Source organism: Prionailurus bengalensis, chromosome B4 (assembly GCF_016509475.1).
Source record: "Prionailurus bengalensis isolate Pbe53 chromosome B4, Fcat_Pben_1.1_paternal_pri, whole genome shotgun sequence".
Taxonomy (NCBI): Eukaryota; Metazoa; Chordata; class Mammalia; order Carnivora; family Felidae; genus Prionailurus; species Prionailurus bengalensis.
In genome coordinates, this window is record NC_057358.1 from 79,556,628 (window position 1) to 79,582,259 (window position 25,632).

A 25,632-nucleotide genomic window follows, 5' to 3' on the forward strand; every position below is an offset into this window, starting at 1 on the left:
AGGCTCTCTGCTCTCAGTGCAGAGCCCACTTCGAATCCTCTGTCTCCTTTGCTCTCTGCCCCTTCCCCACTCATGCTCTTTCTCTCAAAGATAAATATTAAAAAAAATCATTTTAAAAATCTCTTAAAAAAAATAAAATACACATTGACATTTTAGGGGCGCCTGGGCGGCTCATTCGGTTAAGTGTCTGACTCCAGCTCGGGTCATGATCTCACGGTTCATGAGTTCGTGCCCCTTGTTGGGCTCTGTGCTGACAACTAAGAGCCTGGAGCCTGCTTCGGATTCTGTGTCTCCTTCTATCCCTGCCCCTCCCCTGCTCACGCTCTGTCTCTGTCTCTCTGTCTCAAAAAATAAACATTAAAAAAAAATATTAAAAAAAAAATTTTTTTTTCAACGTTTATTTATTTTTGGGACAGAGAGAGACAGAGCATGAACGGGGGAGGGGCAGAGAGAGAGGGAGACACAGAATCGGAAACAGGCTCCAGGCTCTGAGCCATCAGCCCAGAGCCCGACGCGGGGCTCGAACTCACGGAGTGCAAGATCGTGACCTGGCTGAAGTCGGACGCTTAACCGACTGCGCCACCCAGGCGCCCCCAAAAAAAATATTAAAAAAATTGTCACTTTAGCTTTGGGGGATTGCCAGTCATGGGATGAGTCTTTAGTTTGCTGTCTTTTTGGAATCATCTGCCTATATCAGGTCGTTTTGTAGCTCAAGGAAAACTCACTCTCTTCTTTCCCTTTCTGAGAGAAAATTATTGATTTGTAAAATTATTAGGTATTGCCATTAAATGCATCTCATCTTTCTCTTTCAAAGCTGACTGCAACTGTTGCCCAGTCCTAGGAGAAGCCATACTAAGGATGATGTTATTTTATCAACTTGTATTTGATCTTTGTTTTGCCTTCCACATCAGAGATGACTGCTTGAATAGCCACTCACTTTCACCCCAGCTCACAGGGTCCCTGGAATATAAATGACCCTAATGCAAAATCTTGAGGTTAATCTGACCTTCTGCCTGGGCCTCTCAGTAAGCCTGTTCCTTAGTTTGATTTGAAATGTTACTGTCCTGGGAACCTGGCTGGCTCAGTTGGAATAGCATGTGACTCTTGATCTTGGGATTGTGAGTTTAAGCCCCACACTGGATGTAGAGATTACTTAAATGAATAAAACTTAAAAAAAATTTTTTTTGAAATGTTATGTCCTAACATTTTCTTGTTTTCCTTTCCTCTCAGTATTTGGTCTGCCCCTTGCCTTTGCAAGTACAGACTTCTTTTTATTTCCTTTCTTTAAATGTTTTATTTATTTTTGAGAGAGAGAGCCTGAGTGAGAGCAGGGGAGGGACAGAGACAGAGGGGAATAGAGGATCTGAAGCTGACTCTGTGCCTACAGCAGTGAGCCCGACATGGAGCTCGAACTCACAAACTGTGAGATCATGACCTGACGCTTAACCAGTTGTGCCACCCAGGCTCCCCACTTCTTTTTATTTCTATCTCACATTGTTTTTAATGTCCCCCGCCCCCAAGGCACTGGAATACCCAAGCTGTATTTTCCACTTTAGAAGGCTGTTCTTCTTCAGATGACTCCATTGAATTGGGGTTGCCCTATAAAATAAACTTACTAATATTAAGGCCAGAACTGACATCTAAAGGACTTGAACGAGGTTTGCTCTCTCTTATTTCCTTCTCTTGTTTTGTCTTATTCCCTGCCAGAGCTCTTCTCTGTTTTGTTTTGTTTTTCATAGAAAGTCTTAACATGGAAATTTACAGACATACACAGAGAAAGCAGTTTAATGAACTCCTATATTCCCATCACCTAGCCTCAGTAATTATCAACACTTTGCCAATCTTGTTCCATTCCACTTCATATTGTTTCCAATTTTTGTTATAAAAATTATCTCTTAAAAGTTTACAAACAGTACAGTGATTATCCATAAACCTACCACTCATACTAAACAATTGGTAACATTTTCGTATATTTGCTTCAATTTGAAAGTCTGTTCCATACATCATGACCCATGCTCAATAAATACTTCATCATGCACCTTCTAAACAGCATTTCTCCTACATAGCCACAATTCCATGATCACACTCAAGAAGATTAAAAATACTTCCTAATATTAGCTAATATTCAGTTTGTTTGAATTTCCTCAGTTGTCCCCAAAATGTCTTATGTAGCTATTTAAAAACAAGCAAACAAACAAGGTCTGATCCATACCTTACATTTGTTATTTCCTTTTAAATTTCTTTTCTTTCACTTCTTCCTCTTTCTTTTCTATTACATTGCCTTATTAAAGAACCTGAGGTAGTTGTCTTGCAAACTGTCCAACATTCTGAATTTGCTGATTATCTTTTTGCAGTGTGAGGTATATAACTTACTCCTTTATTCCTCATACATTTTCTGTATGTTGCAAATTAGTGGTAAAGGTTGATTAGATTAAGCGCTTTTGACAAGAATATTTAATAGATAATGCTATGTATTTATTGTATCTCATCAAGGACCACATAATGTCAACGGGTATCCTGCGATTAGTGATACAAAGTTTGATCACTTGAATAAGATGGTGATTATCAGATACCTCCATTTTAGATTACTTCCCCTCCCCCCCCCCCCCCCCGTGCGATTTGTCAATTATGTGTGTGGTGATATTTGGCCCCATAATATCCTGCTCCCCTAATAGCTTTTCACTTAAAGTTTTGATGTTTGATGAGACTGGCCTGAATGAATTATTTCATTTTGGGTTGCAGAATGAATGGTGATTTTCTAACTCTTTCATTCTTTCTACATTTATTAAATGGAACTCTTAAAAGAGTTTTCCCTTAACGGATGAATTACATTCTTCCTAAGAGAGAGTAAATGCTTAATTCTTTGCTTTTAGTTACTAATTTTCAGAGTAAGGAACTAGTGTAAAAGTTGCCTTCAATGTGGCAAATTAGTTTTTTTAAATCTTTCTTTTATTTAAGTATCACTATAGACTACTGGGTTTTTCCCGTCTCTTATTCTCTTCACCCATCCCTTTTCCCTCTTGTCTCCCTTTATCCATGGCGACTGCCAACTCTCTCCGTACGCACGCCTGGGATTTCCAATCTTTCCGCTAGGGGCCACTAACTTCCTCCCTGTTCTTACGCTGCCGCTCTATCATAGACTTAGCCATCGGCTACAAGGTATTGTCTCGTTGGTGCCGACGCTGTCCACGGAGCCGCTCTAGGCGGTAGGGAGGCCGTCCGCATTGCGTGGGGAAGGTTTGGACGACGCAGTCGCCTCGCCGGCCCCCGGGGCGGTTAGCGCTTCCGGGGTCGGAGGGTGCGCGGGGTTGAAAGCGGGCCGCTCCGCCCCGTCCCCCTCCCAGACCAGCAGAGGCAGCAGCCGGAGCAGCCGCAGCCTGCGCCCTCTCCCGCCCGCCCGCCCTCCGCCCGCCCGCCCGCCCTCCGCCGCCCTCCACCCGCCCCGGGGTCTCTTTCCCCCTTCCTCCTCCTCCTCCTCCACCCCCCCCTTCCTCCTCCGCCCGCCCGCGGGGCCCCCCTCGCCTTCCCGCCCGCCCCTATTGTTCCGCCCCCGGCCTCCCGCCCTTCCCCTTCCCGCCCGCTCCCCTTTTCCCCTCAGTCGCCTCGCGCCTGCAGGTAAGCTTCAAAATTCTCCCTCCGCCCCCGGCTATAGCTTTCTTTCCACTCTTGCCATCTTTCTCTGCGGGCTCCGGTCCTCGTCACGAGCCCCGGCCTCGCGTAGTACCGCGTGAGCGCCTACCCCCTCAGTCTGCCTGGCCGGCCATTCACGCGAGGCCCTGGCTCAGACGCGGCCTAGTAGGCCTCGCGCAAGGCCTACCCCCCTCCCCCCGCCTTTTCCCGGTGGCGGCTGCGCAGGAGTCAAGGAGGGCGCGCGCGCGGTAGGGGGGGCGGCGGTGGATTTGTTGGTTGAAGGGGGTTGGGGGAGGCGATGGCCGGCTTGCTGGCCGGGCGGGTGAGCGCGGCTCCCCGCGGGGGTCAGGCGCTGGCGCAGCCACACGAGGAGGCGCTACTAGCCCGGCCCCTCCCCCTGGATCGCAGCGCCCCCCCCCGACCGAACCGTTTATTTTTTTTCCCTTCTCTCTTTTCTAGTGGAGGGATGGGGGGGGGGGCATTTTTTAATTGGAAAATGCTTGGATGACCGAGGGGAGGGGGGCTGCGGAGTTAAAGAAAGGGTAAACGGGCTCCCAGTTACCGAGTTATTCAGGACGTTTTCTCGGGGTAACGAATTTTGAAATTAGAAAATGCCTGCCGGTATAGACCCAGGCCGAGCTATTTATAGGAGAAGGGGTAATGGACTGCAGGATTAACAGCTGGATTTCTGGGATTGGGTACATTTATATTAACCTAGGCGGGAGAGAAATGACAGAGATTCTTGGATGTTTGGAGTTAGAAATGCACGTCTGTGCCTTAATCAAGAAATGGCTTTCTAATAGGTTTTTCAGTTTTCCTGCTCTTTTGAACTTGTGTTACTGTGGTATTTGAAAGTGATTCCAGTTACATTTGTGTGGGGATAAAGAGTTAAACTGCCAGTTTTTTTTTTTTAGCCATAGCTTATTAAAAAGTCATTCTTAAAGACGTAACGGTCTCCCTCGGCCCCCCCCCTCCCCCCCCCCCCAGCACTGTTGTTTTTCCCTGAGTGAAAAGTGTTGAATTCTGGGATTTTGCCAACAATTCTATTTTGACAATGGGGCAATGAGGTGCCTTGGGGATGCAAAGTCTGTCTTTTTAATAATCTTATTTTGGAGGTAACCACAAGGCAGTTCGCCATATACAGAATGATCTGGCAGCAACTTAAACATTTTAAGTGTTTAGGGGATGGGCTTTGTGTTGGAACAAAGTTAAAACAGTGGCTGGTTTGTGAAGGGGGAAACTTAGCTGAAGGAGAGATCATTGATGTTGACTTTTGAAGGGATGGTTGCTAAAAATGTCACTGGTGAAATTTATCAACTTTGGAGAACCTTTTTAAAGCTAATGCTATTAGGTCCTAAGGAGGTATCATAGGAAAAGGTATATTCACAAACAAATTCTCTTTCTACGTTTGGTTAGTTATTCCAAGACAGAAATGTTAGGAATATTGTTTCAGATGATGGGTGGGGAAAGAGCTTTCTCTGTAGGAAAGGTTTATTCCTGCTGTTGCTTAAGACAACTATACAATAAATATTTAGCAGTAGTCTTATTTTCATTGTTTTCTTTGGAAGAAAATTTAAGATTTAATAGATTTGAATAAAGGTGGAGTGGTAACAAAGATTAATACGCAGAAGCAAGGCAGATTTTCAAATATGAGTGATTATCAAGTTGGGTCAGGAGAGGGGATGGGAGAAAGGACTCAGGATGTACTTAATGTATTGAGCCTTTTCCCAAAGGGGAATATGGAATCCCAGCCTTCATAGAAGGCTTTTCAGATAGTGCCATTTTCAGTGAGGTTGTTGATTTAAATCTTATTAAAATTATTTGGTGTCATCTATCAACATTTGAAATTGTAATGTGAGCTACCTCTAAATTTTTTTTTTTTTATCTAGAAATTGCTGCAAGTAAGAAAACTTAATGTGTCCTTTCTTGCTCTCAACCTGAGCGTGCTACTTAACAGGGAAGCAAAAGGTCATCTGTCTGTCTGTAGTTGATTAGTTTGAGGTCTGGCCTCATGATTTCCAGGTGTTTCTGTATCCTGTCGAATCTTATTCTGTTGAAGGACAACTGGTGCACGTTCAGCAGTTCCTTTGCAACCATTGCGGATTGAAGGAATCTTCCTCCTCCTCAGAGTCAGCGGAAACCTTACCATTAAGGACAGCAGACTGAAGAGTCTCTTTCCATACTTTATCAGAACCTGAGCTGTAAATGGTTGTCATTAGTGCAGTTGTGCTGGGTGTATACAAGCTTCCCAATGGATAGGCTGTCATATAAGGAAAAGAGTCAAAAAACATTTGTAACAGTGAAAGTGACTCTGGGAACTATTTCTCCTATTGTTTTCCCCCTCTGATTTTGGTCATGTTTGCATTTCAGTTTTTGGCTTCACCCCCACCAGTGACCAAAGACTTGACCACTCAAAGTCCAGCTCCCCAGAACACTGCTCGACATGGACACCGGTGTGATTGAAGGTGGATTAAATGTCACTCTCACCATCCGGCTACTTATGCATGGAAAGGTATGCACCAGCTTGGGAAATTGGGTCATAGTAACTGCTCGGGGAGAGGCCAGGAAGAGAGGGCATGCATCTTGGAGCTCATCAGATTAGCACTGTGGGGCATCTGGCTTTAGCAGTCTTCTCTATCAGAGTAGATGAGAGTGTAGTGGGAAAATGGACAGACTTTAGTAGGAAGCTCCACTGAGCAGGAAAGGCTTAACTAGAGGATGGAGCCAAAGACTCTCATACCTGGATAATAAGATTTTCCTCATCGAGGTTGGTGTAGCTTGTGATAAATAGATAACCTCCGCCAAGACAATTTTGGGAAACTATACAGATTTGGTACTTCAAAAAATAAGTTATGTTAAACACAGAATAGTATTTGATTATTTCTGAATCATTATTCCTTCAGTATTCTTTGGTACCTTCAGTTATGTTTTGAGCAAAGAAGAGAGTAAGCCTCCCTACTCCTCTTCCTGATAAATCTGAGTTTTTCCATTGTTTTGGACAGTTAAAAATTCCTTTTTAATATGAACACTTGAGTTTCCTCTTATTTGACACTAGTTTTCTCCATTGCAGGAAGTTGGCAGTATCATCGGAAAGGTAAGACTGTTTCACTTCAACTTTAATTACTATTTAGTCAGTCTTGGTTGAAACAGCAGTTGGAGCTCATTCTTGACTTTTCCTCTTACAGAAAGGAGAATCAGTTAAGAAGATGCGTGAGGAGGTGAGTTATAGGGGGCTGGGATGGGGGGGCTAGTTTAAGGGTTGTTAAAAGCCCTTAAAGGCAAAATTTTTATTTAATGAGCAATTAGAAGGAATCAATACTCCTATCTGGTGTTTTTCTGGCCTGGTTATTTGTAATCACATAATATGCTGGGAAATGTAGTTCCAGAAAGCCTCAATTCATTCAAGCTTTAAGCCAGCTTCGGTAGTGTTGAGGGCAAATATGAGCAATGTTTGAAATCCGAAATTGGCTTGTGTTAAGATCATGCGTATAGGTAGCTTCCTTGGTCATCTTATTTGGGAGGGGCTGTGTAATCTGTATATGCTCAGACTTTTTTGTCTGTTAACCTCTTGGCTTTGTTTTTTTAATCCAGAGCGGTGCACGTATCAACATCTCAGAAGGGAATTGTCCTGAGAGAATTATCACTTTGGCTGGACCCACTAATGCCATCTTCAAAGCCTTTGCTATGATCATTGACAAACTGGAAGAGGTTCGTTTTCACTCATTCCCCCCCTGAATCTTCATTTTAAAGTGCTTCTAGATAGCTTAGTGATTTTTCTAAGAGCTTTCTAAATTGAAGGCCAGACTGGATCATAAATCTGTAAATGGGTCCTTTACAAACCTCCTCTTCAGTGTTCCCAAAATTTAACCGTAAGTCACTTGAATCATTAAAAGGACTAGCTTGACTATTACGGAGGACTCAATGTAAAAAAAAAAAAAAAAAAAGTGTGAAAACCCATTTTTTATTTTTATTTTTTGACCAGTAGTTTTGAAGGTATGATGGTATTGCATTGGTAAACTTCACGTCCTCTAATTTATAGTTGAATGAACTTAAATAAATGTGCTTTTGTTAGGTGCCCTGATGAACACTAATACATGCCATAAATAACATATCTTTCAACCTTGGGTGCAGTTGGGATTTTTAAGAAATTCAGTCTGATAACTTTGTGTCAGAGCTATACTTGGAGGAAGAGAATATGTTTTATAGGTTTTCAGAAGAAAATTATCAATGCCAGAAGTTTTTTGGCAGAAGGAAGTTTTGTTTTTGTTTCTTTTGTTCACCAAGATCCCTCAACCTTCAGATACTCTACAACCATTGCCCTAGGTCTTCAGCCTCCTCCCCCTCTTCAGTAATGCTGCTAATCATGCATTTGACACCACAGGCAGAGGAGAGCTATTGGCTGCTGCTTGGTTGGTGGTTGGATACTTAATGGTGCCTGAAATTTTATCCTGGCCAAGATCAGAAATGTTATCTTTTGACCTGCAAGGCCCTGCTAATCCAGAGCTTGACGCTTAAAAAACATTCAGAAAATTTATTCGTACTTTAACATGTCCTTGACTTCAGGGGCTTATGTTTAAGCACTTTTCAGGTCTAGCTACTACATAGTGATTAGGCTGAGAAGTGATGTTTAAACCACTTAATCTTCAGAGGGCTAAATTTAACTAGGTTAAAACCATGACTTTTTGGAAGTAGCATATTATGGGAAAGACAGTGGGCTTTGGAGCCAATACAGTCTTTTAATTTCAAATCTATAGCTTTTTAGATGTGATTGGGACGAGTACTTGGCCTCAGTTTCATTGTTTGTATAATGGTGATTTTACCAAGAAATTAAAACAAATAGAAACACTTGCTTAATCTTTCTAATTTTTCTAAGAGAACAGAATTGGTTATTCGAATTTGGGGTTGCATTGTTTCATCTGAATGTTTTAATTTTGACTTTGATATTGTTTTCCCTTTACAGTCAATTCTGATTTCCAAAACAGTCACTTTTCTTCCTCCATGAAAGAAACTGTATTTAGGGATAATCAGAGGAAGTTTATAGGTGTTTTTATCTTTAAGGAAATAGTTGTTTTGGGGGTGGAGGGGGTAATATTTGAACTTTTGTTGATGGTAGATCATGACTGAAACATCCCTTAAAAGGTTAAACGGTTCTTTTATAGCAGTTGTGGGTCCCAGGGATCTGCTTAAACTTAGATTCTTGTGTTCTCATTTCTTTTTGAAGGACATCAGCAGCTCTATGACCAATAGCACAGCTGCCAGTAGACCCCCAGTAACCCTGAGGCTGGTGGTCCCTGCTAGTCAGTGTGGCTCTCTCATTGGGAAAGGTGGTTGCAAGATCAAGGAAATACGAGAGGTTGGTGACTTTTGTCGTCTTGAAAATGTTAATTATTCTAAATGTGGCTTTCTCTGTTAATAGCTCTTAGTATGGCTTGGAAAAGTTAACGTTTGCAATGAAGGTTGTTACCAAAAGTAGTAGTCCTAGACGATTATGATTTAATTGTGTATTGGGAAGAAAAGTATTACACAGTTGACACATGTATATAAATAATGTGTAGGATGGTTTTTGTTTTTGTTTTTTGGTTTTGTTTTTACAATTCATCTATCTTAACAGTAAGACAGAAGGTTAACCAGAATTTCTGTTGCATATGATCTGTTTCCATTTTTCATTTGGCAACTTTTCCATGAGACTATATGCTTTTTTTGTGTGTCTGAAGAGATTAGAGTTTGATATGGAATGACAGCAAATATTTTCCTTGGCCAAACACCTAAATAGCAAGGGGAAAACAGGAAAGTATATTAGGATGTAGTTGTAATCCTGCTCCCTTTTAGGCTGGAATTTACATTGAATTACGGAAGCTTTTAATAGTATCTGGGAGTTACTAAATTGGATATTGGAATGAAATTTGAATGGCTTCTAAAGGAGTTTTTGGGATCATATTGTGCATGCCAGAAGAGCAGGGATTTTGGTTTTGTTTGATGTATTCCAAGCAACCTGGAATGGTGCCTGGTGCATAGAAGGGGCGTTATATAAATATTTGTTTAATAAAAGAATGAAAAGTGGGTGATATTTGTGGGGACTTTGATGGCTTACGAAGCTGTCATTAGCTGAAAGAAAACTAGTAGGACCTTTTTCTTGAGAGCAGCTTAAATTTAGGCTGTTACTGACTTCCAGAGGCTAATTTATTTATAACTGTGATTAAACAGTCCTATCTGGAATAAGGGAAGAGTGGGAAGGGAGGATAAAAAGGGTAAAATAGGAAATGGGATAAGTATCGCTGCTGCAGAATTACTGCTTGGGGAATTGGAAGAGCATGAATCGTTTTTCTGATTTTTAAAAATTTTCTTTCTACCCCAAAGAGTACAGGGGCTCAGGTCCAGGTGGCAGGGGATATGCTCCCCAACTCAACTGAGCGGGCCATCACTATTGCTGGCATTCCGCAATCCATCATTGAGTGTGTGAAACAGATCTGCGTGGTCATGTTGGAGGTAAGCCCTCAGGCTCATGCTGAGAATGGGGGGAGGGTGATTCTAGGGAGACAGACTGATCTATATTTAGTAAGACTAGAATTAGGTGAAGCTGTTAGAAGCCTCCAGTGGGGGTGGGGAAGAGGTTCTGTGAGTTCATATTTTCCTCCCCCCCCCCCCCCCCCCCCCCCCCCCCCCCCCCCCCCCCCCCCCCCCCCCCCCCCCCCCCCACTTTTCTTATAGTCTGAGCAAAAATAGAAACTGTTAAGCAGCCGTGATCTTTTGGTTTACAGCAATTCTAGCAGGGTTGGTAGGGGACGATTCACTACTTGGTCTGAGTGGACAAAATATGTAACTGGGTTCCAGAGAAACTGAGTTAAGTTGCCTTTTGGATTACAGTATTTTGGCTATGTGCAACTTTGACGTATTCTTCAAATTAATTTCCATGTTTTAAGACAGGATTATATTCAAAATATTTCTATGTGAAAAAAAACTTACCTGTGATGGTGTTTATGAATAACTTGTGAGGTCCTGGTAGTATATGCTATCCAGTTAAAACAAGAATAGCAAAATTAAGGGAAAATAAAACATTTAGAACTGCCATTGAGATGTTCCTATATTCGTGAGAAAAGAATTTTCAAGTAGAATTTAGGAAAATGTTGATTGAGCCTTTGAACTACTTACCGTGTATATTTCTCCAGGCATAATATTTGTGTACTTTATTTCATTTCCTGTTTAGGCCAAAATGTAAGATCCTAAATTACCAACTTCATATATACACATAGAGGTTTGTCATGTTCATTAGTTTTATTTGAAAACATGGAAATAATGCGTAAATTATTACAGGGGAATCTGCCTTGATGAGAATTAGTGTGAGCTGTGTAGTCCACGGACCCATCTTACTGCTTTAAAGGCAAATAACTGCAGATGATTTGAGATTAGATCTAGCCAGAGACAACGTTGGTAGGTGAGGGGATGGAAATTAATACAGTTTTTAATATAACTGACCTGTGTGAGCTTAAGCCACACAGCTGAAGCAGCTTTGAAACCTTATCTCTTTTTGTTTTTTTCCCCTCTGACTCTCTCCCAGTCCCCCCCGAAGGGCGTGACCATCCCGTACCGGCCCAAGCCGTCCAGTTCTCCAGTCATCTTTGCAGGTGGTCAGGTAAGAAAATTCTTATTGGTGGGCTACAATGAACAAGGATTATATTTGAAATGTAAACTTTGCCAGCAGCACACCAGGCCACTCTGCATGCTTGCTGAAACCTATACTCTGGCCATAGTTTGACCTGCTTTTAGTTTTATTTTTTGTACTGGAGAAAGCTCTGAATGCCAAGCTCTTAATTTTTAGCAGGCAATGGGAGTTTTGTAGGCACTCGGAAGAGGTAATTTACTTGGTAATTTAAGGTGGGTTGGGTTAGAAGAAAGGGTTAAATTGCCTTGGTGTCACTACTTCTCTCCCTTCCCCCCCACCCCATCCATGCTTTTTAATGTGTGGGGTGTTCTTTAGAGGTCTGAATAAAAGCAAAGAATTGGACCTCTGAAGGAGATTCTGGATGGTGGTCTCAAAATTGGGGGGTTCCTAAACTTGAGTGTCCTACAAACTTCCCCTCCCCCCCCACCTCACCTCCCCTACTCCTACCCCTTCACTCCCAAACTCCAGTGTGTTGTTCCCCCAGACTCTTAACCTCATAAGCTGGTTTGAACCCACATGGCATAACTGAAACCAGCCCGGGGTAAGGGTTCAGTGTGCAAGAATAGAAGGGGGAGAGCATGTTGGGCTGTGGTGCTATGACCTTTGGTGTTAGAGTAAGAACACCAAAGCACCCCCTTGGCCTCTTTCTACTTCACCCACCTAAACTCTTGATCTTTGGCATATGGTTTATTCTGAAGTTAGATTTTTATGACAAGAGCACGGGTTAGACCCATGGTAGTTTTATGCTTTGTTGTTAGTATTTGAGGAGTAGGTAGGTCAGTTTTTTAAATGTTGGGGTTCAGGTTGAAATAGTGACCTTCAATTTGGTGGCTGCCTAAGCAAGCAAGTACATTGTTCAAAATGCCTTTTCCCAATGAGGGGTTGGCCTGTTACAAGCACACTTAATTAGTTCCATCTTGTGTTTGAATTGGGGGAAGCCTGAACGAAGTCCATCCCATTCACATTCTATTTTGAGTTGGCATAAAACTGAACAAGAATTTGCGGACTTAGTTTGTCATGTGCTTCTGGGAGCTTTCACAAGAAATTAATCATGTCACAGTATTACCTTGAGACAGTTTAGTACCTTGCTTTATAGAAACTGGATTGGTCAAAGGGTTCCGATAGTCTGGATAGTCAGGCAGGATAAACAAAGGCCCAGAGTCAGTATAGTATAGCAAGGAGGCTTAGCCTTAGGAGTTTTCCCTTCTCCCCAGGAACTCCATGTTCCTGCTCTTCTGGATTCTTCCACTCCCATTTGGGATTGTAAAGAGTCCCATGTTGCATAGCAGCAATTCTCTCTATAATTCTTCATTTCCCTTTCCTTTCCTCCTCTTTCCACCTCCCCCTTCTTACCTCTTTGCTTCCCCCCACCCTCCCCCACCCTTTATTCAGTTGACCACCCTCTAAAGGCTTGCAGCTTCTTTCATGAGTGGCCCTTATTATTCCCACGGGCCTTTTTAAATGGACCCATTTATGCAACGTCCACAGATGGACCTGTATCTTTTGTTCCTTTGTGACAAAAGTGGGCTCTATAGGGGTTCAACTTAATCCCACAGTGACCAGTAGCTGGCATCAGCTCTGTTGCCCCACCCCTTCATTCTTACTGAAAATAGCCCAATTGTGCAGTGTGATACCTGCCACAAGGTAACTTTTTTTTTAAATTCACTGATTGCAGCTCGTTTCAAATTGTGTCGTGAGCTCCTTTTTAAAGGAAAAGAAAAAATTAAACAACTTTTTTTGTGTGAATTTCATGCTGGTGACAAGGTGCCGGATTGACAGCCCTGGAGACTGAAATCCTCTATTTATCCACAGGACAGGTACAGCACAGGCAGCGACAGTGCGAGCTTTCCCCACACCACCCCGTCCATGTGCCTCAACCCTGACCTGGAGGGACCACCTCTAGAGGTGAGAGGGGATGTTCAGTCTCCAAGGCTCACTCAATCCTTCCGCCTCAGCCGAGACTGCCAACACGCGGGGGGCCAGTGGCGCTGGTGATTTTTGTGCTGTGGACACCACCTGTCCACGGGGACCTGGACTGACCCCCCCCACCTCATTTCACACAGGCCGCGTAGCCCACCAGATGGTAACACCAACTCTTTTTTTTCTTTTTTTTTCCTTTTTTTTCCTTTTTTTTTTCCTTTTTTTTTTTTTTTCCTTTTTTTGTTGTTGTTCAACCCTTCTTCCCCATCTCCCACTCTTCCTATCCCATTTTCACCTTCCCACCCCCCACCTGGGTGCACTTTTGGGGGTACTGGCCACTGTGATGTGAAAAGCTTCACATCCTGTTAACCAGCCACTCCTTCCCCTCCCTTCCTGTTCCTCCTTGTCCCCCACCCCATTGCCCTGAAGACCCAGCTCCCTTTTCGGAGGTTATGGTGTGGGGGGAGGAGGGTGTAGTGGGAGCTGCAAGTGCCTTTTATGGAGTGGGAGGTGGGAGAAGGTGCAGGATTTAGAACACAGTGATTTATTTTATTTATTTGTGTTCCTGTGATCAGCTCCCTAGTGTTAGGGATTAAACTAGCTTCTAGTGCACTTAAGGTCTTTAGGCAGATGTAGAAAAAAATTAGATAGGGAAAGGGAAGTGTTATAGAACATGCTGTATAGGTTTATGCAGATACAAACATTCATGTCACCATGATTGGCATAAGGGTTGGGGTGGTTGAGGGAAGAGACCGTTTTCCTCCTAGGCTGTCTTGTACAGAGGGAGAAAGGGGGCTTGGTCAATCGAGGCATTCCTTAATCCACTTCCCACCTTTTCATTAAGAAACAAATGTGTATTTTGCCTTTGATTGCAGGGAACTTGGCTCCCTTCATAGGCCTCCTGGAATAAGTCATCATATTTAGGTTTCAAAGAAAGCCAACTCAGGTCTGACTGTATTTGTGAGATACCATCTACTGCCTCAATCTGTGGCCTCCCCCATCTTTAGTTCAACTCTGGCTTCCTGGCTAGTTGAAATCTGTCTCCCCCTCTCCCTCTGGGTGGCTGTCCCTGATTGGTTTTTTTTAATAGGAACTGTTTTCCTCCTTTTGTAGGCCTATACCATTCAAGGACAGTATGCCATTCCACAGCCAGATGTAAGTTTTGTTTTCACTTCTTGTTTTGAAAAGTTCCCTTTCCCATCCAAAATTGTCTCACTCTTTCTTCCACATAGGCAGAAGTGAGTTGGGTCTTAAGCATATGGAGTATTGTTTTCCTCACAAGGTGAACCCCATCTTTTGGCCCTTAAATAATCTGTAATCAGGGCATAGTAGCACCTTGTTTGCCTTCTGATAATATAATCACTGGAAATTATAATCCAGCAAATTATTAGATTCTATTTTATCCTGTTTTCCAGATTACTATGTCTAAAAAAGAAATGTTCTGTGGTGTATTATCATTTGTTATTCCAGGGCACAGTCTAAATTGACAGTGGACTGACTGCATCTCTTCATGGAGTCCTTTCTGTGGGGGAGGAGTGGGAGGTTGGGTTTGCCCTGGCGTACTGTATTCCTCAATTTGAGGTGACAATTTAAAAAGCATCTGGAGGGGTGGAAAAGGGGCTTATTTACACAGGGAAGAATAAGAAGCTGAATATTTGGGAATTCAACTCCATAAAACCTTTCTTGCCACTAAAAACTCTTACTTAAAAGTGCTGGTATTCAGATTTCCTTTAAGGGCATTTTCTTTCTGCACTTTTCTCTATCATTACTAACCCTTTCAGGTGCTGAGCATTAGACTTGGGAACTTGGGTTTGGTTCTTGGTTAGTGTTTGGCCCAAGAGAGAAAGTAGCCTTGAGGAGGGATTGTTGTAGAACTGCCAGGGTAGTGTATATATAGGTGAAGAAGAAAAGCTGTAGAAATCTTTTGGTGAGGGGGTGCTGAGTCCAGTTTGGTTTCATCTTAATCTTTCTCCTCCTTGCAGTCTCCCTGCCCCCTCATCTCCTTCCCTCCTCCTGATAATGACAGAACCCTGCATGGTGTGTTTCCCTAGCACCACTGCACAGTTTGTTTACCTAGCCTGTCTGTGCTTGTCCCTGGGGCAACTGTTGCAATGGCTGCAAACACCTTCATTAAGTAGCCCACAAGGGGATGGTTGTTGGGCAGGTGCTGCTGCTTTTCTTTCACACACCCAAAATGCATTCATTCTCTTTACTGTGCCCTTTCTATTTCTAACCCTTACCTTCATATTTTGCCCCATCCCCAGGATTGTGGTATAAGCCCCATCCTATGTTGTAGTTTGAGTAGTAGAGTCAACTTTGGGGATCAGGAGCTCTGCATTTTCAAATTTGAATGTGCGTGAGCCCTGGCTCTCTTACTCTTCTAATGCCAACCTCTCCTGTTTCCTCCCTGCAGTTGACCAAGCTGCACCAGTTGGCAATGCAACAGTCTCATTTTCCCATGACGCATGGCAACACCGGATTCAGTGGTATGGATACCTCAGTGTTTATTTCTGTAAGGTGTAGTGCAAGACAGAGGCCAGCCCCAAGGTCTCAGTTTGACATCTGTTTAAAACATACTTCGTTACCCAGCATCCTGCTGGTTTAAACTTGCCTGTCTTCTATCGCTAAACTGAAAGAGGTAATGTGTTTGTTAACTTGGTTTTCATTTGGGGTGAGTTATTCTAATAAAAAATAAAATAAAAAAAGGCCCTGGAAGGTTTGGGGTGAGGTCTGGGGATGCTTGTCAGGCAAAGGGTAGGCTGATATTTCTTCTAACCCATCCTCACTGCTGCCCCTTTGATCTGATTGGCACCCCCTTTCTCTCCACCAGCTATTCACAGATCTGGGTAGAGAATCCATTTGTGCCAAATTGTGTAGTTGTTTTTGTTTTGTTTTGTTTTTGGGGTTTTTTTTTTCTGTATAAGGAATAACTTGTCCGATAGGGTTAGGATGAGACCACCAAACTCATTTTCACTTGTATCTTAACAGGCATTGAATCCAGCTCTCCAGAGGTGAAAGGCTATTGGGGTAATGATTAAAAAAAAAAATCTGTAGTATTCTACTGTTATATTAATAAACTGGTGGGAGTCTTGTTTCACTGCCCATGACATACCAGCAACATGCACATGGCAGAAAGGAGCTGAGAGAGCAAAGGGGTGGGCCTGGTGCCCCTGAGGGTCCCTTGATGGATCTGGCCAACCCCCTTCTAAAAATGTTGAGTTTAGCAGCCACAGCTGAGAGCAAGACTAGCTTTGAGAGTTAGCCAGCTGACCTGGTTGGGTCCAGATGTCAGTATTATTGATGGGTATGAGTGTTTGCTAATGGGATTTTTTTCTTTTTCTTTGGAAAACAAAATAAAAACCAGAACAAATTACTGAGCAATTGAGCAAAAGACAGGGAATAAATCTGGAGAAATAAACTTTCCTCACCTGGCTGCCATTTCATTCTCTCTGACCTTCAAGTGTAGGTTAGGATTGGGGGAGGTGTTAATCTGATACAGGTATATTTAAAGCAACTCTGCATGTGTGCCAAAAGTCCATGGTACCCAGTAACAGGCATGATATTGGCACTGGTGCTAGTGAGCATCAGGTGAGATAAAATTGGAACACAACAGCAGCAGGAAATCCTAAGCAGAAAAGGGGAGCAGTGCAGAAGGACTTGGTTAGATTTTGGTCCTTTTTGAGTATACTACATTCCCTTGCCCCTTGCTTCCATCCCCTTATATGCTAATAGGCTGGGCTTTGCAGGAAATGGCATGAAATCAGCTCTTCTGAGTGTACAGAGGAACCTTTCCAGCATTATTTCTGTACCCTTTCCCCCTCTTTCCTCTTTGGAGGCTTCCAAGTTAGTGATGAATCCCAACAGCCAATGCTGGGTTTCCAGTTTGTTTCCTTCTGTTAGGTTAATGTGCAAATCAGTGGGGGGTTTGTATGCTTTGCATTGAACTTCCTTGCTCTCTTCTGTCTTTTAGCAGGTTTGGATGCATCTGCTCAGACTACTTCTCATGAACTCACCATTCCAAACGATGTAAGTATAGTTAATAGGGTTTCATGGGATAAAAAAGAGTGTTGATGCAGTGTCATGCCACTTACAAGACCTAGGGAAGAAAATGGTTTTTTTTAAAAAGATCCCAAATTAAAAATTTTAAAGTATGTAGAATCTGAATAAAAACTGATGGAGAAAATTGATAACACTATTGTGTTGAGGTTTCATGAGGCAGAAAGAACCTTTTTGTTTCAGATAGAATACCCCATTGGCCTTGGCTTCTTGTATATATCTGAAGCCTTATACTTAAAGCAGCAGTTGAATGTTCTGTGTTGTCCAGCATAATAGTCACTAACCACATGTGGCTATTTAAATTGTGAGAATAATAAAATAATAACCTCAGTTTCTCAGTCTCACTATCTACATTAAATGTGTTCAGTATCACGTTATTAGTGTACAGTATCAGACAGTATGAATGGAGACCCAAGTTTTTACTTTTTTCTGAAGGAAAAGCATTCGAAATTAGCCAGAATTCTTACCGGTGTATTAAAATGGTAATCATAGCAGGATGAATTTGGCATCTTTGTTGCCAAAGACTAGAGACCTTTATTGTCCCTTGCCATGATAAACTGGTTTGTTACGATGTTGCCCGTTTTATTTTGTCTAGTTAGTACCCTGAGGAAATAAGCTGATGCTGCTAGGGAGTCAGTCAGCTGAGAGTTGGCTCTGACCTGTTAGTGGTCAGACAAAACAATAGGGCACAAGTTGAGATGCAGTCTATAACTCAAGTTTTGAAATCAGGAGTGAGTAGAGTGTGTAGAATGCAGATAGTAGTTTCTGTTCCCATTATCGTGGACTGGAGCTATAAAAGGCTGGAGGGGTAGGATGGAATTCTTGGACCTAGCCATGCAGTTCTTAATTTGGTGTGCCTTGTTTTTTTTCCTTAAGTTGATTGGCTGCATAATCGGGCGCCAAGGCGCCAAAATCAATGAGATCCGTCAGATGTCTGGGGCGCAGATCAAAATTGCGAACCCAGTGGAAGGATCTACTGATAGGCAGGTTACCATCACTGGATCTGCTGCCAGCATTAGCCTGGCTCAATATCTAATCAATGTCAGGTAAGGGTTCCCTCCCTGCCTTTTTTGTCTTGTTGGTGGCAACACAAGTAATGTGTGTTTTGGGGAAAGCTACAATGTATTACTAAATGTGGGAGTGTTTGGGGGATGGGAGTGGGGATGGGTGGAGATGGCAATAAAGTTTAAGTCTAGCCCTACTTTTTAATCCATTTTTAGTGTAGCAGAGAAAGTAACCAGATTGTAATAAAATTGTATGGGGGAGGGGGACAGAAGGCTTGCATTTGACTTGCTGTTTTTAGGAGTGGAAAGAGTATGACTTCACTAGCAGAATAGTGCTCTGACTAGAGCACCCATAGTGACTTAAAACCAAATGTAGGTCTTTTGCTGTACATATCATAGACCAATATTTCTTTCATTGATTGGGTTTAGTCTCCAGAACGCCCTAATTGATACAAGAAAAATGTGTGACAGCAAGGTAGTTTCTGGGAAGCAACCATTACCACTTACTCTGAAAACATCCATTTTTCTCAAATTGCAAATGTGTTCCATTGTTCACAGCTTGTGGGAAAGGGGAGGCTTAGGTTTGGGAATATTTCAGAAATGTCTAGTATGTTTTCCTTCTTTCTTTTCTCTCTCTCTTTTTTTTTTCCCCACCATCTCATACCTTAATGACTTCTGAGGTTTCATTTTTCTTTACCAAACCGAGCTGATGTTACCACACAAGATAGTTGTAGCAGGACCATTCCAGTGGGCATTCTACAAGGCATTTGTATTTCTTGCTTTCTCAGCACAAGTGCTTAAGTCATGTTTTTAATTGCTTACTAACATTCTAAGCCAGTTAGCCATTGCCCAAGGGGCTTAGCCATCCTTTTTCTGTAGATTTTTGTCTAGTTGTCATTTACCTCTGTTAAAACTGTTCAGTCTTTGTTGCGCATAAAAGGTGTTAAGAGTTCAGGGGAAAGGAATTCATACAAATGAAGTCCATATTACATTTATAGTCACTGACTTTGTATTTATTCCATTGTCTTTTATCTCCTGGTTAAGAATTTATCAATTCCCCAGTGGTTTTGACTTTTGCCTGAAGCCTTTTAATGTCTTGAGGTACTTACTAGTATTTATGTAAAAAAAGACTTTTTTGTGTCTAGATCTGCTTTCTTCTGCTACCAAGCACATCAAATTCTTAACATTTTAGTGTGAAATGGTGGTAAACTTTCTACATAGGCTGTTTGGAAAGGTTTGTTGTCTTGTTTCTAATTGGGGTATGGGGAGGAGTTAAGTGGCGAGAATCATGTTCTTGGAAGCTGGAGATGGCTTTCTTCTGCTTGGGTAGGCTTGCTCTGAATATTGTCAGGTAGTGCTTAAATGGAAGCGGTTTGTTTGACTCCTGTACCTGGGTCAGTGTCTACATTGGAAGGAACCAGAACTTCACCAGAGTTTCCTGATTCAGTCACTCTTTTCAGGATCATCCTTATTTTATTGAATGGCTGGTTATTTAGAGTCATCCTATTTAATGAAACTGTCCAAACTGAATTTGTGTTACAACTTTTTAAAGCTTCATTTAACACCGAAGCAAAGACTGTACATGCACAAAGCTTACTCTTCACTTCCCCATCTTGGCCCAGTTTGAATACAAAAAGCAAACTAGTTTTACTACCAGGCAAGAAAGATTTCTCTGCTTTCAGTAATGGAGTCTGAGTGTTTCTGCTTATTCTGTCAGTCTGAGTCCTTTCTTTATCCCCTGCTTTATGGATTGTAAGGGTCTCTGGACTTCGGTAAACAAAATGGAATCTTAAGAGGAGGGTCCCTGCCCTTAAAGAGTTAAACTTGTGGGGCAGGTTGTCCAGACAGTTCTCAGCAAATACTGCAGTTCTGCTTTAGAAACATGCAGGCATTTGGGAGCTGCCAGGTCATTACTATTATTTAGAGTTTATTTTAAGAATAGAGGCGTATTTTTATATTTTTAAATGAGGTTTTCAGCAGTGCAGGAGTATGTTCCAGTTCTGTAAGGTCTCTATTAGAAGTATGATCAGGCAAAAACAAAAGGCTTTTTTTCTCACCCCCTCCTCCTACCAGAAATGAAGCTTTCCTAGTTCTTATCTATACTTCTGTTCTCAGCATTTTTCTTTGAAAATGCTACATTCTTTAAAGTTTTGAAATTAGTGACCTACTTTGGTTTCTTGTCCTTTCCCATCGTGATATATTGGTTAGTTTGCTGTGGAGATGGAAGCAAACTTCAGTGCTAGGGGGAAAATTTTCTAATTCTGTATAATATTCCACAGCTTCACAAGTGATTGGTGGGTGAGAGACATTTGTTCTTTGTTTGGAGATTGATACGAGTGTTGTTTCATTTTCTACTTTGAAATCCTTTGACTCCTGAGTTGGATTCATGTGTCAGATACATGGAAGTGTGCTCTGTGTGATTTCTTTTCTCAGTCTGTCAGCTTTTCCTTCACCATAGCAGTTTTTAAATAGCATCGTGGAATGGAATTTGGCAAAGTATACATTTTTAGAGGGTGGGACACAGACTTAAAGAAAGGTAGCTTATCACAAGTTGGTATTAGGTCTTCCTAATGTGCAACCAGAGGCACTTAACTGGTAACAAGCAGTTTTTGTCCTGTACTTTTTCCCTTTTGTGGTCTTCCCTTCCACCCACCCTTTTTTTTTTGTTCCTTTTTTTCCTCTGTTACAGTTTAGAAAACGCTAAACCCTCCTCCCAGGCAGCCTCCGTCACGATCCCTGATCACCTCAGCATCAACCTCTCTCAACCCTCCACCCCTTCTTCTTCTTCTTCCTCCTCCACCACCACCCCCTCGCTCGCCACAGCGGGGACCTCCGACGCACCCTCCAGCCTCCCCAACCCTCTTCCGACCGCCCCTTGTGTCTCCAGTCTGCTTGGCATGAAACCCATCCCTCTCCTGGCTCTAAATGTTGTGTCTGCTGCTAAGGGTACCGGGGCTTCAGCTACCACCACCACCACCTCTGCCGTGCCATGTGTAACTAACAAACTGAAAGGCGAGAAACAGAGATTCTCCCCCTACTGATTGAATATCTTGAGGCACCCCCTCAAGTATTCCTTGGTTTATTTTGTTTTTCTTTGTTAACATTGGTGAGAACCAAACAATTGTGAGCTTGTGACCGTTTCCTTTTTACTATTTTGGGAATAACAGGGTGGGGGTGGGGGCAATGGTAACCTGGGGTTAGGTTTAGGCCATTTCATCGGAGTGCCTGTTTCAGAGTCTGACTTGTTGAATTCTTTATCTAGAGCCACAGTTCTTGCTCTTCTTTTTCATTCTGTTACTTTTTTGTAGCTTTATTCTGCATTGCAATATAACAATGTGTTAGGCTCTGTGTTAATGAATAAAAGCTTCTCCGTTAACTTTTTTTTTTTTTTAATTATTTAATGGTTATCAGCAGGCCTTCTTGGCCAGATTTGTGTTTCTAGCTGTAATAAAGTTGCCACAGTAAGAACTTTAGTTGATTGTGTGCTGTGAAGGGTAAAGGGGTGGGGAGCTTGTGACCTGTGGCTACTCAATTTAGGGATTGTATAAAACTGACTCGGGCTTGTTTGTATCCCTGGTTAATTTAGTTGTTGTCCTTTGTCATTCCCCACAAAAGGAGATGGGCCTGCAGCGGATTAAATCCTGAAGGTCTTCCATAATTGCCATTAAGATTCTTTAGTGAAAACAGTTTCTCTGACTTCTAAAATCCCTTACCTTGCCAATAGCAGGTAACAAGGGTGTCCATCCCAGGCTTGTTTCCTCTGGTTAGTGGTTACTTTGAGGATCTTTTACAGAACATACATATAAAGAAGTTACTTCTTTACCTAGAATGAGGAGGCAAGTTGGGAAAAGTCCAATAAAGTTTGCTGGCTTTTGTCTGCGTTCCTCTGAATGAGAATTAACCCCTCTTCCTCTGACACTGGGTAGATCTTGAACAAGCAACTGTAACATCACCTAGAATTTGACAGGATTCCCCAGTCCTCCTAAACCAACCCTGATTAAGTCCCTTTACGCTTCCTTCTATTCCCTGCCCACCCTTCTGTCTCCCACCAGCCCTGTCATGAATTGAGAATTCTAAACTTGGAACCTTTAAGGTCAGCTATAACTCACCAATCCACTCCCTTATCAGATTAAATAAAAAAAAAAAAAAAAGCCTTGGAGAATTTAAGTTCACAGATCACATGAGTGACTAGTTGGCAGTAACTACTTTCCCTCAAGTGTACTTTTAATCTCCCTGAAGCCTTATTTTCCTTATCCCAAGGACCACAGTTCTGTCTCCACAAAAGACCAGAAATGCTGTAGGTGTGATGGCAGAAGGCCTCTTGATAGTCTTCAATTCAACCTGAATGTATACGGTTCTTCGCAAGGCATTAGAGAACTAGTGTAGAAATTCCTGCCATCCGCCGCCCCCCACCCAGCACGCACACACACATCCCATTTGGTTTACAGTGTTAAAAAACAAACTAATTGCTTGTAAGTGTTGCAATGTATTATCTCATGCCATTGTGGTCCCTCAATCCCAGGTTGGCCCTATGAATTAGTAACTTGTCCCAAAGTCTGCATGAACGACTAGAGGAGCAACCTGTCCAGGTAGTTTTTCTTGTTAGTTGCTGGCTGCTCCTTTATCATATGGTCCAGCTTTCCCTTCATAAGCTCTTTCTGTAGTTACGACTTAATTTTGCTGGTACCATCCCCCCCACCCCCCCAAGAGACCTGGTTTTTATTTTATCTAGTTTTTGATTAGAAGGCCTCTTTACCTAATGAGTATTCCCTAAAGGAGGATTGTGGGGAAGGAAGCAGAGGTTTAAGGTCTCGACTGCCACCACCAAAGGTACTTGATGTTCAGTTTTTAAAAACTTCGGCTCCCCCATGTGGTCCTTCTATCATAGTGTCCTTAGTGTGATTACGGTTGGGTTTTTCCCTTCTTGCCCCTTCTATACCTCCTGCCTCAATCAATGCTTAGGGTGTGTATAAATTCTGGATAGTTCTTTGAGTTCTTTTTGGTGCTAGAGTGTCATCACCTTCTTGCATGAACTTGATTTCTTTGGGTCCTAGATCTAAACTGTTTCCAGCAGCTCCTTTCCTAAAACTTCACTCCTCACTAAACTCTTTTGTTCAGGGCTTACAGTTTATGTTGCCCTAGGTCCTCCTATTTTGATGTTGGCAAGAATCAGCCCCCTTAAAGAACTATTCCCCTTTATGCTGAGGTAGAAATACAATTTCAGATATAAAATTAAATACAGTTTGTAGTTGACCTATTTCCTGGATCTTGGGTGTCCTCGTTCCCCCCCCACCCCCACCCCGTCCCCCCTTCAGACCAGCCTTTGACTTTACATTGTTGTGGAAGGGATGGAGATGACAAAATACCATTCATTTTCTTTTGACTAGATACCACAAATAGGTTATGACAGTTAAAGATTTTTATGAACTAAATTTAGGAATTGAAACTGTTACACATATAGTTCTGTTCAAAGTGGGAGCTAAGACTTGCTGACTGTGCAGTAATCAGTGAAGCAGACTAAATGCTTACTTTTCCATCAGAGCCCAAAATTGGGTTCCAGGACCTCAAATGATATTTTTGAGACAGAAGGCATCATAGCTGGGTATGTTTGGATGGAGAGTTTAGCTTAAGGAAACAACAGGTTTTCGGAGCTTCTAGAATGAACTAGGGAGTTGTTGAAACATGTTGGCTTCTGCTTTAAGTCCTGAAAACTATGGGTTGGGTATAATTCTTGACCCATACTTAAACTATACTTGCTGTTCTTTTAACATCTCCTAGCGTTTAGGATTTTCTTAATAGGAATAACCTTCACAGTGCTAAAAAAAAAAAAAAAAAAAAAAAAAAAAAAACCCCAGGACTGAAGCCTTTTTTGATGTTTCAACGTTAGCCTCATGAAGCTACTTTCAGATCAATGTTTCCTAAGCTGCTTTCTATCAGTAGCTTGGGAGGAGCTAAAATAAGCTCAGTAAAGAAAGAAAAGTTGCTTCTGTGTATTGTGACCCTGTAAGAGGAGGTTTTAGTGTGTGGCATATTTTTGGAAAGCATTTAACATCTCCCACAAATATTCCAAAGAGCATCATTAGAAGAACACCCACAGTTGGTAACAGAGTCTGTTTCCTTCTGTTCTGAGGTAATTTGGCTCAGGAAGCTTGGATTGCAGGGGTTACAGGATCCTGGTACCAAGTACCAATCCAACAAATCTTTAAACGTCTCCTTTGATACTGAAACACTATGTACTCCTTCACATCTCACCAACTAGGCTAACAGTTCTTGGAGGTGAGGTGCAGCTGGGCATTCAGAAAACTAATTTGAGTTGTTTATTTTTTGTGTTACAGGCTTTCCTCGGAGACGGGTGGCATGGGGAGCAGCTAGAACAATGCAGATTCATCCATAATCCCTTTCTGCTGTTCACCACCACCCATGATCCATCTGTGTAGTTTCTGAACAGTCAGCGATTCCAGGTTTTAAATAGTTTGTAAATTTTCAGTTTCTACACACTTTATCATCCACTCGTGATTTTTTAATTAAAGCGTTTTAATTCCTTTCTCTGTTCAGCTGTTAATGCTGAGATCCATATTTAGTTTTATAAGCTTCTCCCCTCCCCCCTTTTTTTGGCTCATGAATTTTTTTTTCTGTTTGTCATGGAAATGTAAGAGTGGAATATTAATACATTTCAGTTTAGTTCTGTAATGTCAGGAATTTTTCAAAAAAATTAAAAGATGGACTGGAGCTTTTTCTTTGTGAATAGAAACTGGATGCCACAGTGATTCATGTGGGTTTTATTCCTGTTGTCTTGCCGTTCTCTTTGCACCTCTTATGCCTCAAAGGACAAGGACCCTGCTTGGGTTTTGAATAGAAGGCTTTATTCCAGTTAAGATGTTTTCTTCTGTTTTACCACTCCATCTTTTTTTTTGTAGCCCTTGATCCAGTGTTCCCTTGAGCCTTCATTGCAAAGTGACCTAATAGCTGTTGCAAGCTGGTTGTGTGCCCTTTGTCCGAAAGTTTGGGGGTTAAATTTTCCTAGGACTTGTCTGCAGAGAGTAGGCAAGCACTTCCACTGGATGGGCGGTGGGGTGGGGAAGGAAGGATGCACATGCATACTTCGGAAGCAGTTGGATGGATGTCTGACTGGGATTCAGGTTGCTGGGCATGTCTGTTCTGTCGGCCAAGCTAAAAGACCAGTTTTCCTGTTTTGAATAACTATTCATTTACAGTTCTCTTCATAAAAATGGGTGTCGTAACATTTTCTGTCCTTTTACTAAAGTCCTTTAGAAAGATGTACCTGTTCCCATTTTTGCAGATAATTTTAGAAGGTTGGAACTTTAAGTGATGTTCATTTAGTAAAAAAAAAAAAAACAAAAA

General features: G+C 42.1%; 1 protein-coding gene and 1 long non-coding RNA gene across 33 annotated transcripts; one reads left to right on the forward strand and one right to left on the reverse strand.

The window, feature by feature from the left end:
- Nucleotides 1-3,233: 3,233 nt before the first annotated feature.
- Nucleotides 3,234-25,037, forward strand: PCBP2 (poly(rC) binding protein 2). Of its 32 annotated transcripts, none has more exons than XM_043564103.1 (15): nucleotides 3,256-3,615; nucleotides 6,001-6,142; nucleotides 6,701-6,724; nucleotides 6,816-6,848; nucleotides 7,222-7,338; nucleotides 8,852-8,983; nucleotides 9,988-10,116; nucleotides 11,186-11,260; nucleotides 13,103-13,195; nucleotides 14,324-14,365; nucleotides 15,624-15,696; nucleotides 16,199-16,237; nucleotides 17,184-17,236; nucleotides 18,143-18,312; nucleotides 24,606-25,037. In XM_043564103.1, exons 2-15 carry the CDS (start codon nucleotides 6,074-6,076, stop codon nucleotides 24,640-24,642), a joined length of 1,086 nt encoding a protein of 361 aa, XP_043420038.1. In that variant the 5' UTR covers nucleotides 3,256-3,615; nucleotides 6,001-6,073; the 3' UTR covers nucleotides 24,643-25,037. The 32 variants fall into 32 exon arrangements, with proteins under 32 accessions (XP_043420044.1, XP_043420038.1, XP_043420041.1 ...); XM_043564102.1 differs by having other exon boundaries at nucleotides 3,280-3,615; nucleotides 17,181-17,236; XM_043564084.1 differs by lacking the exon at nucleotides 24,606-25,037 and adding an exon at nucleotides 20,960-21,646 and having other exon boundaries at nucleotides 3,348-3,615; nucleotides 17,181-17,236.
- Nucleotides 21,309-22,103, reverse strand: LOC122473489. The gene is made up of 2 exons (XR_006294673.1): nucleotides 21,984-22,103; nucleotides 21,309-21,585 (listed from the first exon to the last, which is right to left on the reverse strand). It is a non-coding gene; the product is annotated as an uncharacterized LOC122473489 (long non-coding RNA).
- Nucleotides 25,038-25,632: the final 595 nt, after the last annotated feature.

Excerpts from the sequence above, each read along its gene's own strand:
- PCBP2 (XM_043564081.1), top strand. The coding sequence starts at position 6,074 with ATGGACACCGGTGTGATTGAAGGTGGATTAAATGTCACTCTCACCATC. Across the intron at positions 7,339-8,851 it reads TCATTGACAAACTGGAAGAG|GACATCAGCAGCTCTATGAC; the intron begins GTTCGTTTTCAC and ends TTCTTTTTGAAG. Across the intron at positions 8,984-9,987 it reads AGATCAAGGAAATACGAGAG|AGTACAGGGGCTCAGGTCCA; the intron begins GTTGGTGACTTT and ends TCTACCCCAAAG.